The following is a 16,105-nucleotide window of genomic DNA, read 5'->3' on the forward strand; positions in this document are numbered from 1 at the left end:
GTAATTTGAATTGGCTGGAGAAAAAGATTGATGCATGAATGTTTGCACACATATGCCAAACCCCATTCATTGATATTTGCATCCATTCAGCCTTTTAGAGTGCGCCCAAGGTATGGGGGAGAGGGCTTAGAGAGAGTGCACACAAGGGTTGGGCTTCAGCCTTCAGATCCTAGGATTGGGAGTGTGGGGATTCTGAAAATGAAGTTGAACACAGCAACCCATGAAGTGTAAATCTGCCTCTGTTCCGGAATAAGACAATCTGAATGATCAATTTTCCCCTCCCAATCCGGAGAATATTCCAATCATTGAACCTGGGTCATCCTTTTATTAAATAAAATTCATGGGAAATGAGCTCTGCTGGCTTGATATTTATCAACATTTATCACTTTGATGAGCTCACATTAAATTAACCTGTGCTGCATTCAGAGTTCTTCAAGTCTGCTTTTTGAATGGTTCTATTAGCTTTGCCCATTTTTGAAGTGGGTTATCTTTTCACAGAGCACAGTTTTTATTCTGAATTGAGGAAATTCACAAGTGAACAAATTATAACAAAGTACCTACTGTCATATAGGAAGTAATAAGTGAAGAATGTTGGAGACAGGGCAAAAAGAGGAAATAAAGTAAGCATCCATATTGACTTGGAGAGGCAAGGCCTGACAGCTGACAATCAGGATGGCTTTGACAGAGGGAGGTCATGCCTGACAAATTTGATAGAAATTTTTGAGGCGGTGACCAGGTGTGTAAATGAGAGTTGTGTAGTTTATATGGATTTCAGCAAAGCTTTGACAAGGTCCCACATGGGAGACTGACAAAGAAGGCAAATTCACATGGATACAGGGTAATTTGATAAAGTGGATTCAAAACTGGCTTATTTCTGGGAGACAGAGTGTGATGACAGAAGGTTGTGTTAGTGACTGCAAGTCAGTGTCCAGTGGTGTACCACAGGGATCTTTGCTGTGTCTGCTATTATTTGTCCCTTACATAAGTGACGTAGATGACTATGGGGGTGGGGGGGAGGTGGGATAGGATTAGAAAGTTTGCAGATGACAAAAAGATTGGTTGGGTGGTTAACAGAGATATAGATGGGGTGATCAGATGGGCAGATAAGTGGCAGATGGCATTTAACCCTGAGAAGTGTGAGATGATACACTTTGGAAGGAATAATTTGACAGGGAAATACTCAATGAACAGCATGACTCTAGGATGTTCTGTGGAACAAAGGGACCTTGGCATGTTTGTTGTTAGATGTCTGAAGGCAGAAGGGCATGTTAGTAGGGTGGTGAAAAAGGCATATGGGACACTTGGTTTGTCAGTTGAAGCTTGGATTGAAAAAGCAGGTCATGTCAGAGTTGATAAAGGTGAGGCCACAGCTAGAGTACTGTGTGCAGTTCTGATCACCATATTATACGAAGAATGGGTTTACATTGGAGGAGGTGCAGCAGAGATTCACCAGGATGCTGCCTGGGATGGAACATTTAAGTTACGAAGAGAGGTTGGATAGGCTTGAGTTGTTTTCTGTGGAGCAGAGAAGACCGAGGGGCAACCTGATCGAAGTGTACAAGAATATGGCACGGCAAAGTGGATAAGGAGCAGCTGTTCCTTTTAGTTGAAGAGTCAGTCACAAGGGGACATAGAGTCAAGGTGAGGAGGTTTAGAGGGATGTGAGGAAAAATATTTTTACCGAAGGGCTGGTGATGGTCTGGAATGTGCTGCCTGTGAGGGTGATAGAGGTGAGTTGCCTCACATCTTTTATAAAGTACCTGGATGAGCACTTGGCATGTCATAACGTTCAACGCTATGTGCCGAGTGGTGGTAAATGGGACTAGTTAGAAAGTTGGGTGTTTCTCATGTGTCGGTGCTGACTTGTTGGGCTGAAGGGCTTCTTTTGCTGTTTATGATTCTATGATTCGAAGGCAAATGAGCATTCTATTGCACAGAAGCTACAACATGAAAATGGATCATTCAAACCACGGACTTGCTGGCAAGGTCAATATCTATTGCCGATCCATAATTTCCCATAAATTCCAGGATTTTGACCCACCATCAATGAAGGAATGGCAATATATTTATTCCTTAGTTTGGATGGTGTGTGACTTGCTGGGAATCTGACAGTGGTACTTTACCATGTGGCTGCAGCATTTTTCTTCCAGATAGGAAGGTTGAAGAGGTTGGCTGGTGCTGTTGACATAACCATGTTGAAGTTTCTCTATCACACGAGCAATCATTTTAATTTGATAAACACTCGGTGTACCCATATCCTTTTGATGATCTTTCATCAACCGAATAATCTATTCTTAAATGTTGACATGACCACTGCTTCAGTTACTAACTTTAGTGTTGCAATCTACAGCTTCATAATCCTCAAATGCAGAAGGCTTCTTCTGCTCTCGGCCCTACTTTTATATTTACTGTTATATCAATCATGGTCCGTCATTCTAGATATCTTAAAATAAACTATTTACTATGTCTCATCACTTCATAATTTTAAACACCTCTATCAAATCATTCTTAATTCCCTCCATTCTAAAAATTTTTCAAATAATGTCTTCCCATGAATTCCAGGATTTTGACCCACTATCAATGACCTTCGATTTTTATAGCAAGATAAATGTTTCAGAATGTTTTAGTACTATTTTTGAAAAATTAAGGAGTGGATGGCAGCAATTTTATATGGTCTGGATTGATTAAATATTAACCAAAACAGTTATCTGGCAAAAACATCAAAATAAAATATATTACATCCTTGTTTTACTGGTTTAACTTTAAACAATATTTTGCAGAGGTGAAAATATAAGTAAATCAAAAATGTCTAGCATTAAATATGTTGCGGAATTTTTTGTTACAGTTTCTTCACATTTTAAATTAACTTTCAAGTACATGTTTCCATAAATATAAATGTGCTGAATACATTAGTCACTATTATATGCAAACCAAAAATTGCCAGCCTTTACTGGCGTGTATTGAGCTCTGTTTTTGTTAAAATTAAATTGCATTCTATCTGACAAACAGGCGAAAGACCATTTAAATGTCCTTTTGAAGGCTGTGGCAGATCGTTTACCACATCAAATATTCGTAAAGTACATATTCGGACGCACACAGGTGAAAGGCCGTATTTCTGCCCAGAGGCAGGCTGTGGGAGAGCCTTTGCTAGTGCAACCAATTACAAGAACCATATGAGGATACACACAGGTAACAATCAGAATAAAGTGCTGCTCGTCATTTCCTATGGCTTGATTTTTAATGTATTGCCCAAGAGAGCATCTTATCTGTTAACTATCCATTTAAGCTATTTAGATCAAAAATGTAATTTTTGAATGGTTTTTTGGGATGAAGTGGTTCCACTATTTTTGCCCTCTTCTTGTTTTACCTCAGTTTTCCTGGGTTACACGTTACCTAGACGCAAGAAGGTGAATGCCTATTCTTAGGCTCTAACTGATTTAACTAAATGAGTCATTTAATAAAAGGCACACAACAGCGTCTTGGGGATAAGATATGCTTGAATTTGAAACTCCCTTCTATTCAATTTCTTTACCTTTTTAAGTTTAGAAGATATATGTTTTTCAATTGAATAATTGGAATTCGGGCTGTATTTTCAATCATTAACCATAGCACAGACTCTGCAATGTTCAATCAATAATTTACCAGAATGTATATCTGTGATTTGATGGAATAAGAGATGCCTCTCACAACTCCCTTGTTAAACAACCTACACAAAGCCTGAATTTCAGGTTTAACTTTTTGAATAACGAGACTAAGTACTGGAAGGGTGAAGATTACTAAAACAACATGAGGAAGAATGTGCTATTTATGCAAATAATCATCCTGTACAGTTTCCTCATATCTGTAGAGGGCAAGATAGTTCTTTTTCATCAAGCAAAGGTTAGAAGCATTTGGCAAAGGGTCCACAGATTAGATAAAAAAAGGTTTCAGCCTGGATTTGACCTCTGGACTGCATGTTGGACATCTCTGAAACAAAACAGAAAATCTGACACTCTGTACAGTTGCAACAGTGCTTCATAAGCTGCTTGTATTTTTGTAATAAAGAGAAAAATAGGACCTCTGACCACAAAGTACGAATTCTGCTGACCCAAAGGTATACCAATTGTTGCAATTATTCATCTGGTTCACTAATGTCTTTTAGGGAAGGAAATCTGCCATCCTTACCCAGTCAGGCCCAAATGTGATTTCAGAACCACAGCAACATTGTTGACTCATGGTTGTATAGTAAGCCATGAGTACGATTACGGATGGGCAATAAATACTGACCTTGCCAGTGACATGCTGTGAATGAATAAAGAAAATAAAACTCTTTTCAAGCTATTAAATAACAGAAAAGATTTTTTAAGAATGTAGAATGTGGTTTAGTTTTGCAAATTTCTTGCAATATTTTACTCGAGGCTTTCCTTTTCATTGTTGAATTTATTTTCATTATGTAATTGTGACTTCCTTATTTAAAATGTGCAGGGGAGAAACCTTACGTATGTACTGTACCTGGTTGTGACAAGCGCTTCACAGAGTACTCCAGTTTATATAAACATCATGTTGTTCATACACATTCCAAACCTTACAACTGTAACCACTGCGGCAAAACCTATAAACAAACTTCTACATTGGCAATGCATAAGCGAACTGCACATGGGGACAGTGAGCCAACTGAAGAAGAAGAGACTTTCTTTGAACCACAGGATGGTGAGTGCAATTTTTTTTCCGTGAACAATGTCACGGGTCAACTGGTAATATTTAATATTACCAAGGAATCCAAAAAAAACATGTATTTGCAAACTTTGGAAAAATGTCATTGCACCATGCAAGTTATAATCATAAACAGAAATGTAAGAGAAAAACTTGCAGACTTTTTTTCAAAATAGCATTGTAAATGCATATTTCAAGGATCAAGGCCTTGAGTTTCTGTGTTGAGAATTGACCTGTTCAAGTTCTATTTAATGGTAATTTCTCTTGTCTGTGAAATATCAGCAACACTTCTGAAGGTGCAGGCTCGTACTTACTATAGGTTCATCAATGCGGGGTTGTCTTTGCGGCAATTCTTGATGTATTAGCCTCAATAATGAGCATTGAGCTACTGACCAGAGTGGGCACCATGATCGAAGTCCATGTGGGTGCAGTTTTCAACAGGAGTCAGTGGATCATGATCATGATCTAGCTAATTTTCTTTATCCCCTTTTCTAGCTCAGAGATGTGAAAGTCAGTTGTTGTGCTCTGCTGTCAGTCTAATTCAGATCAGCTAGGCCGTACAACACTGATCAAATCTGGACTTGTTGGTTCATATGTCTCAGGACTACAAAAGACAGATTGAACTCATTCAAAGCATGTAATTTCAAAACACAAACTGAAATATCAGTGCGATTCTATCGCTTATGTGCTTGGATTTCGTGTTCCATAGTGGTAGTGCTCTTTGGCAGTCAATGGTCCATTCCCAGGTGAGGTGCTGTTTAGAATGCTGCCCTTTGAAGCTTGGATTTTGTTAAGTTCTGGGAGAGGATATTAATAGAACAAAAGTTAACTGTACCATATTGTTTAATCGTCAGCTTCTTGCAGCTTTCTGACTCCATAGTTATAATAAAGGAGATTAAACAACAGATTCTGTTGCAAATCTGATACTTGCCATTGCATAACATACTCAGCTGCACAACTCTATCTGACTTTTCATTATCTGGTTAGGCATTGGCCCCTTTTGAGTCTGAAACCTCTGATTACAGTTCTGTGAATGGCAATTGGAGATTTATTAGGTGGCTAGATATGAATGAATGGTAATTATGAAGCCAATATTTATATAATAAACATCTCCATTGTTATTATGTCTTTTAAATACTTTCCTTCCACTTCTCTAATCATTCTCATTCCCTCAAAGGTAGTGATTTCTGTCTCCCTACCTCTAGGTTGATGTATTGGTCATGAATTTCCAACTAGAACCATAGAACACTATAGCACAGAAACAGGCCTTTTGGCCCTTCTTGGCTGTGCCGAACCATTTTTCTGCCTAGTCCCACTGACCTGCACCTGGACCATATCCCTGCAAGCCCCTCTCATCCATGTACCTGTCCAAGTTTTTCTTAAATATTAAAAGTGAGCCTGCATTTACCACTTCATCTGGCAGCTCATTCCAAACTCCCTCCACTCTGTGTGAAGAAGCACCCCGCCCCCCCCAACTAATATTCCCTTTAAACTTTCCCCCTTCACCCTTAACCCATGTCCTCTAGTTTTTTTCTCCTCTAGCCTCAGTGGAAAAAGCCTGCTTGCATTCACTCTAACTATACCCATCATAATTTTATATACCTCTATCAAATCTCCCCTCATTCTTCTGTGCTCCAGGGAATAAAGTCCTAATCATTCAACCGTCCTCTGTAACTCAGTTTCTCGAGTACCGGCAACATCCTTGTAAACCTTCTCTACACTCTTTCAACCTTATTAATATCCTTCCTGTAATTAGTTGACCAAAACTGCACACAGTGCTCTAAATTTGGCCTCACCAATGTCTTATACAACCTCACAATAACATTCCAACTCTTGTACTCAATATTTTGATTTATAAAGGCCAGTGTACCAAAAGCACTCTTTACGACCCTATCTACCTGTGACGCCACTTTTAGGGGACTATGTATCTGTATTCCCAGATCCCTCTGTTCTACTACACTCTTCAGTGTCCTACCATTTACCTTGTATGTTCTACCTTGGTTTGTCCTTCCAACGTGCAATACCTCACACTCCATCTGCCATTTTTTTCAGCCCATTTTTCGAACTGTCCAAATCCCTCTGCAAGCTTTGAAAACCTTCCTCACTGTCCACTACACCTCCAATCTTTGTATCATCAGCAAATTTGCTGATCCAATTTATCACATTATCATCCAGATCATTGATATAGATGACAAACAACAATGGACCCAGCACTGATCCCTGTGGCACACCACTAGTCACAGGCCTCCACTCAGAGAAGCAATCCTCCACTACCATTCGCTGGCTTCTTCCGTTGAGCCAAGGTCTAATTCAATTTACTACCTCTCTATGTATACCTAGCGACTGAACCTTCCTAACTAACCTCCCATGCGGGACATTGTCAAAGGCCTTACTGAAGTCCATGTAGACAACATCCATTTTCCTGGTAACCTCCTCGAAAAACTCTAATAGATTGGTTAAACATGACCTACCATGCATAAAGCCAAATTGACTCTCCCTAATAAGTCCCTGTCCATTCAAGTTTGTAGATCCTATCTCTTAGTACTCCTTCCAATAATTTACCTACTACTGACGTCAAACTTACCAGCCTGTAATTTCCTGGATTACTTTTTACTTGTTGCCTCAAGACAGCAAGCACCTCCTCCCCTTTAATCTGTATAGGTTCCATGACCTCCCTACTTGTTTGCCTTATTTCCATAGACTCCATGCCAATTTCCTTAGTAAATACGGATGCAAAAAACCCATTTAATATCTCCCCCATTTCTTTTGGTTTCATACAAAGCTGATCACTCTGATCTTCAAGAGGACCAATTTTATCCCTTACTATCCTTTTGCTCTTAATGTAGAAGCTCTTTAGGATTATTCTTCACCTTGACTGCCAAAGCAACCTCACGTCTTCTTTTAGCCCTCCCGATTTCCTTCTTAAGTAGTTTCTTGCACTTTATAAGCATCAACTGGAGCCAGATTTTCTTTCTATTTAACCACATTTTGATACTGACATTTTAAATGAATTTAGCTCAAGCTTGCATGGATTCTCATACTGTTTGACAAATCAAATAGTTATTTGTGCCTAAGACTAATGATTCGTCCAATATAAATGAGTTTCTGTTCTTTTAGAAATCTGTGTGCTATCAGTTGTAGTTTTAAAACAGCACCTTCACTCAGCAAGAGGAATGTGAATTTGTATTTTGTTACGATCACCCCAGAATCAAACAAAATAGCAACAAACCACACTTTTTCATTGTATCTCCCGTCACCATACTAGAACAGGAAGTCAGTGCCACAGACAGCATTAGTGGTATTTCATCAATGTTAGGTGCTACAGCAAAAGATACAAAATATTGCACAAATCAGCTGATTTCTATTTTGGCAAAATAATTTCAACAGTCAAAGTGAGAACATGAATTTTCTTGCATACCCTATTATCTATGGATTGTTAATATTTGCTTTCTCTTAAAAACAAACTGCTTTCATATCAAATGGTTATACATATTTTGTGAGCTCTCGGTTAAATAACCTATGAAAGTATTTAATTTATTGCACAAGAGACTGATATATTATTACTTTGCATTTTGATGGTATTGTTGAATGATAGAAGATTATGATGCAGAAGTAGGCCATTCAGCCCATCAAGTCTGTGTTGACTGTTCAAAGAATAATCCAGTTACCCTCCCCCACCACTCCCCTACTGTATTCCCATATATCTGCACTTTTTTCTCTTATAGACGTTTCTCATTTTAAACTAATTGCCATGTGTCTTTTCATAAAACATTCCCAAACTAGTAACAGGTGTTAACATACTATTTATGATTTATTTTGTTTCAAAAGTTACTTCTGGGGATGAAATCCTTAAGGGACAACCAATTACTTATGTAACAGGAGTAGAAGAAGATAATGGGTTATCTGGACAAGTTACTACAGTTGCACAAGCAGATGTAGGTCAACATATGGCCCTTATTGCCCAAGATGGTACGCAACAACAGGTAAGAAAAAAACTCAATTCAAATTTCCATTTTGGGAGTCTTTTTGGAGTCTCTTAACTTTTTTTTCTTTTCCTTATTATTTTCCAGTCTATATCCTTTTTGTCTACTTTCTTATCTGCTTTTTCATTCTTGTTTTTTTTTAATTCTGTATTCTTGTAATAGGACCATAGAGGTAAAGTTACAAAAATATTTTAACCTATTAAAATGTGCACTATATGCAACATGAGTCAGACTGCTGGGAAAGAGAGAGAATCATGCTATATCTTACTATTAATATCTCTGTATCTTTACATACAGTACTGCAGCATTGGCAAAGACTTGGGTGCAATTCAGTACTTTATTTTAAACATGGCCAAAATGCATTGCATGCTTCAGCAGGACCTAAAAGAATGGACAAGACTTCTTTAGAGTAACAGCCGAGCTTGTTTATTCGGCCCATTGAACTGCTCTGCCATTCAAAAAGGTCATGGCTGACCTGATTATGCCCTCAACATCATTTTCCTGCCTGTCCCCTATAATGCTCAACTCCCTTTTATAATCCAGAGATTACAACCTTTGCTTTTTAACCTACTGCCCAATTCCCCGACTTCTTGATGCAAGACCTCGTTCTTCAGTTTATCAAAGTGGACCACAACATCTAACTTGCCGCCCTCCCTTTTCAGAATGCCTTGCAACTGTTCAGTGACACCCTTCACACTGGCATCAGGGAGCAATACGCCATCCCGGAGTCACGTCTTCAGCTTCAGAATGCCTGTCTGCTCCCCTACTATTGAATCCCCTATCACCGTTGCTCTTCCTTCACCCATGCACAGTCATGCTGCTTGTTTTGCCAGAAGCTTGGCTCTGACTGCACTCCTCTGAAGTACCAGCGCCCTCATCAGTTTCCAAAAATTGAGTACTGATTTGTGACAGGGAGAACAGGGGACTCCTGCACTGTCTGCATGTTCTTCTTGGACTACCTAGTGTCACATTCCCTTTCTTCTAATCCCTTGAGCTGTGGGTGACCCTTAATATAAACGAGTTGTCCATGTAACTCGCAACTTCACGGATGCAGTGTAGTGTTTCTAGCTGCTGCTGAAGATCCAAAACTCGAAGCTCCAGCTTCTGGGAGCACTCCCTACACATGTGGTCAACCAGGACACTGATAGAGTCCAATACTCCCCACATGTGACATGCTGTACATTCCACTCAGCTGTCCACCCCTGACATGTCTTAAATATAAAATTTACACCTTAGAACAGAACAAATCTAAAAAATATTTTTTCCAATAAATAAACTATTTCTTTTAGCTTCAGCTATTTAAACACAGCCCCTAATAGCAATTTCTTTCCAACCAGTCGTCTTACTGCTTTCACGTGACATTACCCTTGGATTAGTTCCTAACTCAGCGTGCAATCTGAGCAGTGCCTGTCCCCCACAGATAGACCATAAGACATAGGAGCAGAATTAGGCCACTCGGCCCGATGTGATCCGGTGCAGTCTGCTGCTGAAGGTGAGTGAAGGCCTCAAACTTTGCGTTCTATTATATCGCTGTCCTGCTGAAGCATGCGCCCCTGCAGATCTGGTGCTCTCTGCTGCCTAAAGGTGAGTGACGGACTCGAACTTCGTGCTGTCTTATGTCGATGTCCCGATGAAGTGTGTCCCCCTCAGATCCGGTGCTGTCTGCTGCCTGAAGGTGAGTGATGGGCTTAAACCTTGCGCTGTCTCATTGCTGTCCAGGTGGTGTGTCCTCCAACTTATTTGGCCAAGTTGACAGTTATGGTCACCTTAGCATTCATATTGGAGAAATTCAGGCCAAACTATTTTCCAGCAGTAACTTATGGTTGTTGTTGCAGCTTCATCCCATATATCCTTAATTTTATATATAACTATGCCTACTGCTATGAGGAAATTGAATTCCATCCAGCAAGCACAGCTGCGGTTGAAGGGTCTGCCTGTACTCTACCTGTACTGCAAAATACTGTACCCTGTAAATCACAGCAAACCATGTGGTGTGCATGCTTTGCTTTGGGAAAAATGACTAGCAATGTTTTTTAAGTTTATTAGTGTCACAAATAGGCTTGCATTAACACTGCAATGAAGTTACTGTGAAAATCCCCTAGTTGTCACACTCCGGCACCTATTCGGGTATGTTGAGGGAGAATTTAGCATGGCCAATGCACCTAATCAGCACATCTTTCAGACTGTGGGAGGAAACGGGAGCACCCAGAATAAACCCACACAGACATGGGGAGAACGTGCAGACTCCACAAGGACCGTGACCCAAGCCAGGTGCTGTGAGGCATCAGTGCTAGCCACTATGCCACCATGCTGCCCACTGGCCTCTGAATTCAATCTTTTACTAACCTTTCAAAACCAACGTGTGTTCAGTTGAGAAGATTAACATTTTAACTCACAGATGAGCGAAGTTTTGGGGCAACAAACTGCAGTGTACAACCAAATTCACAATAGAGGGAGTTGCAAACTGTGGAGTTGACTGTGATCATCAGAACCAGACTTTGTAAAATAGCTCTTGTGTTCACTTAGGAAGATTTTAGATTATAACTTTAATGGCATGATGAGGTGTTTCACTATAAATCTGGACTCGTGGTCAGCTATGAGTTGACAGTTCTACACTCGCGTTCGATCGCTGCTGCAGAGTTCTTCAAACATTTGAGTTTTTAACTGCTGTAAAGAGGACTTTACACATAGAGATTGCATCATAAATGTCACATTACAACATGGCATGATAACTGCTGTCTTGCAATGCAGCAACATTTTCAAGATTGGAACAACTCGTGTGTTTTCTGCAGCTCTTGTTCCTTTTTAACGTTTCTTTTTTCAATGACCCCGATCCTTAATAGGTGAATCTGCTGAATTTTTAAAATCTCTCTCTCATTATCTTTATCATTGTTTCTTTATTTGTCTGTCCATTTATGTTAGTCATGTTCTACATAGTATTACTTTTGATCCTTGAATTTCACTTTTATACATATTATATTTTCTGATAGAGATATGTCCTCTTCTTTCCTGACTGTACACTAATTTCAATATTGTGAGGGCATAAGAACTAGGAGCAGGAGTAGGCCATCTGGCCCCTCGAGCCTGCTCCGCCATTCAATAAGATCATGGCTGATCTTTTCCTGGTCGCAGCTCCACTTACCTGCCTGCTTACCAACCCCTTAATTCCTTTACGATTCAAAAATTTATCTATCCTTGTCTTAAAAACAGTAGCCTCAATGGCTTCACTGGACAGGGAATTCCACAGATTCACAACTCTTTGTGTGAAGAAGTCGCAAGGATATTTTGGCCTTGGAGGGAGTGCAGAGGAGGTTTACTAGGCTGATGCCGGAGTTGAAGGGGTTGAGCTATGAGGAGAGGCTGAATAAACTAGGCTTGTACTCGTTAGAGTTTAGAAGAATGAGGGGAGATCTCATTGAGACATATAAGATGATGAATGGGATGGATAGGATAGAGGTGGAGAGACTCTTCCCGCTCAGAAAGGACAGTAGGACTAGGGGGCACAGCCTCAAGATAAAGGGGGGGTGGTTTAGAACGGAGTTGAGGAAGAACTTCTTCACTCAAAGGGTGGTGAATCTCTGGAATTCTCTGCCCGTTGAAGTGGTGGAGGCTACCTCGCTAAATATTTTTAAGACGCGGGTTGATGGGTTTTTGATAAGAGAGGGGATTAAGGGTTATGGGGAGAGGGCGGGAATGTGGAACTGAGCCACGACAGATCAGCCATGATCTTATTGAATGGCGGGGCAGGCTCGAAGGGCTGGATGGCCTACTCCTGCTCCTATTTCTTATGTTCTTATGTTCAACTCAGTCCTAAATTTGCTCCCCCTTATTTTGAGGCCATGCCCCCGAGTTCTAGTTTCACCTGCCAGCGGAAACAACTTCCCTGCTTCTATCTTATTATGAAGGGAGTAGATCTTATATGTTTCTATAAGATCCCTCCTATATTTTTCTGATTTCCAATGAACACAGCCACCGTTTACTCAGTCTTGCCTCACAAGCCAACCACTCAACTCCGGAATTAACCTAGTGAATCTCCTCTGCATCCCCTCCAGTGCCAATATATCCTTTCTCAAGTATGGAGACCATAACTGTACACAATACACCAGGTGTGGCCTCACCAGCACCTTATACAGCTGCAACATAACCACCCTGTTTTTAATCTCCATCCCTCTAGCAATAAAGGACAGAATTCCATTTGCCTTTAAATACCTACTGCACCTGCAAACCAGCTCCTTGAGATTCCTGCACATTTAAATAATAGTCCATTTTGTTGTTATTCCTACCAAAATAGATGACCTCACATTTACCAACGTGTACTCCCATCTGCCAGACCCTTGCCCATTCAATAAATGGTCCAAACCTTGGACTATTTATATCCCTTTACAGATTTTCAGCATCCTCTGCACACTTTGCTCTGCCACTCACCTTAGTGTCATCTGCGAATTTTGACACACTACACTTGGTCCCCAACTCCAAATCAATTACATAGCTCGTAAACAATTGTGGTCCCAACACTGATTCCTGAGACACACTGGTCACTGATCGCCAACCGGAAAAACACCCATTTACTCCCACTCTTTGCTTTCTGTTAGTTAACCAATTTCTATCTGTGCTAATACATTACCTATAACACCATGCAACTTTGTCTTATGCAGCAGCCTTTGGTGCGGTACCTTGTCAAATGCTTTCTGGAAATCCAGATGCACCACATCCACAAGTTCCCCATTGTCCACTGCACATGTAGTGTTCTTGAAAGATTTTCACAGAGACAAACAAGTTGGAAGTTGTTCTGCATCATGTTTCCAAGAAGGGTGTAATTTATTGTTGAGTTTCTCAAGGAGTCTTTCAGTTTGTTTGTCAAATCCCCCTGTTCAATTCTACTCAAACCTCCATTCCACTGGATTCCTTGCTGAGTGGAAGGCCTTTTCATAAACTAGATTTTAGATATCTATGTTCGATATGTATGAGAATTTTGGAATAGGTTCATTTCACTAACATAATGAGTTATGAACTCCAAAATACTAAACATTATACATGGTAGAATGAAACTTGAAAAATATTTTGCGCCTTCAGTTTACACTTTGTGAATTTTAGTTCCATTCCTTTTATTCAGGCTTTGTCTATCTTGTCACTGCAGAAAAAATTGAGTCTTCCAGGCAATCTGTGAATTACTGTAAAGTACATTGTATAAGTGTGCCAAATCAGTTTGCAATTACACAGGGCCTGAAATGGAGAGCTTTCCTGGTTCCATAAATGTGGTGCAATTGAAGCACGTGGACAACAGTATTTGATACTACTAATTAACCGTTGTTTCTAATGCTCTTTGTAGTTGGTCCAAAACATATTAACTCAAAATTATGTTAACCATTGTACATGACTTTTTTTGTCCAAGCTGAGGCAGAAAGGATTAACATTTAAGTAGTTGTGAGTACAGTATGTATACTCCATAATCTTCAAAATAGTTTTATCTTGCAGACATTTGCATTGCGTTAACTTTACTCTCATAGTTTTAAACTTTGTTGATTTTAAAACTCGCTTGCTTGAACAATCATTGCTCTTTCCCCCCTCTTCCCTAACCTCTGCCCCCTACCACCCCCCTCCCCCCCCCCTCCCCACACACACACACACACACACACACACACACACACACACCTTTGCTTCTGTAGTCTACAGTGGATTTGTGGGAGGAGAGGGAGATTCTTAATCTGTACAGTAGCATAGCAAGGGGAGTAATTAATCCAGTGTATGACTGGAATTATTTCAAATCACTGGAAATTGCTGTGCTGTTGCAGCCCTCAAGACAATAAACATATCTCAGCATTTTCCATTATTGGGAAAGAAAAAAATCCAGACCATAAAATCTTACATATAGCATGCAATTCCTGTGCTTGCAAGAAATAACACCATTAGTTTCCCTATCCTACTATTCTTCAACTCAGATGAGAACCATTCCATTTTGATTACTTGTCTGTTTATATCCTATTGTCAATTCCTACCTTTCTCTTAAGCACAAGTTTTATATTTTTAAAAATTTCAAATGTAAATTCAAGCTGATTCATGCCTACTTTGGTAACCCAGTTTTCCAGAAACCTTTACTCCAACCGATATTGTGTATTTTCTCTCCAAATTGTTGTAAATTTTGCTATTTAAACGCTTTATGATTTGGCAGGTGGCAAATGCTGCATAAACCAAGATTCAACAGGAAACTTAGTGAGCTGTCTCAACTTTTTCTTTTTGCATTTTTGCCATGGGAAGATGCATATATTGAAGGCAGAAGCTATGAATTTCAGAAACCATTTGAGATTTTACATATTAAATTAAGACATTTATTAACAAAAGAAAATTTAAATACACAGGATTATGTTCACACAGTTAAAATCAGTCTGACAGAACATTCATCCAGAACAATTTCCTACATGGTTAGATTCACAAATAAACACCCCTTTAGTCACCAATCCGTTACAGATAATTAATCTATAAAATTTCCAGTAATAGTACCACAAAGTAAACCCACAGTTGCTTTTGGAAAGATATGTCACAGGATTTCTTTCTCTCTTCTACTCCAATGTAGAAATTTAAGAAACTTTAAAATGCAACTGCGCTTTCTGAAAATAAATTCTCTGGGTTAGCTGAAACTGCCTCACTTTGCTACCATACAGTTCTCCAGTAGCGATCACGCTACCGCAGGTCACACGTGGCTACTCCCCCTAAGCTCTCTGCATCTCTCTAAGTACTTTCCTCTAGCTTTCACCTTGATTACATTGTTCCTATGTTTCTTTAAAATGCAATTTTCCCATAAAAATATTTTATGTTTGCCCTATTATCATCAATTTCGGGACAATTAAAGTTGAATAACCTCACTTTCTTTATTTAATACATTTTCCATGTTGTAAACCCCCTTTACTTCCCTTTGAACATAAGAAATAGGAGCAGGAGTAGGCCATCTAGCCCTTCGAGCCTGCCCCGCCATTCAATAAGATCATGGCTGATCTGTCGTGGCTCAGTTCCACATTCCCGCCCTCTCCCCATAACCCTTAATCCCCTCGCTTATCAAAAACCCATCAACCCGCGTCTTAAAAATATTTAGCGAGACAGCCTCCACCAATTCAACAGGCAGAGAATTCCAGAGATTCACCACCCTTTGAGTGAAGAAGTTCTTCCTCAACTCTGTTCTAAACCGCCCCCCCTTTATCTTGAGGCTGTGCCCCCTAGTCCTACTGTCCTTTCTGAGCGGGAAGAGTCTCTCCACCTCTATCCTATCCATCCCATTCATCATCTTATATGTCTCAATGAGATCTCCCCTCATTCTTCTAAACTCTAACGAGTACAAGCCTAGTTTATTCAGCCTCTCCTCATAGCTCAACCCCCTCAACTCCGGCATCAGCCTAGTAAACTTCCTCTGCACTCCCTCCAAGGCCAAAATATCCTTG

At 39.9% G+C, this 16,105-nt stretch overlaps 1 protein-coding gene and 1 long non-coding RNA gene across 5 annotated transcripts in view; one reads left to right on the forward strand and one right to left on the reverse strand.

The window, feature by feature from the left end:
- LOC145343823 (zinc finger protein 143-like) overlaps positions 1–16,105 on the forward strand; it is a 75,898-nt gene that overhangs the window by 55,079 nt on the left and 4,714 nt on the right. For all 4 annotated transcript variants that reach the window (XR_013886803.1, XR_013886804.1, XM_080190215.1 and 1 more), the window contains exons 11-13: positions 3,010–3,189; positions 4,465–4,689; positions 8,521–8,675. Coding sequence is in view for 2 of the 4 variants with exons in the window: in XM_080190215.1 (XP_080046341.1) it covers positions 3,010–3,189; positions 4,465–4,689; positions 8,521–8,675 (560 nt within the window). In the remaining 2 variants the exon portion in view is untranslated. The remainder of the gene's footprint in view (positions 1–3,009; positions 3,190–4,464; positions 4,690–8,520; positions 8,676–16,105) is intronic.
- Positions 1–16,105, reverse strand: part of LOC145343825 (uncharacterized) — a 78,159-nt gene that overhangs the window by 51,907 nt on the left and 10,147 nt on the right. The gene's annotated exons all lie outside the window — the stretch shown is intronic.

The sequence above is a fragment of the Carcharhinus amblyrhynchos genome, chromosome 6 (assembly GCF_965287045.1).
Source record: "Carcharhinus amblyrhynchos chromosome 6, sCarAmb.v2.hapA, whole genome shotgun sequence".
Classification (NCBI taxonomy): domain Eukaryota; kingdom Metazoa; phylum Chordata; class Chondrichthyes; order Carcharhiniformes; family Carcharhinidae; genus Carcharhinus; species Carcharhinus amblyrhynchos.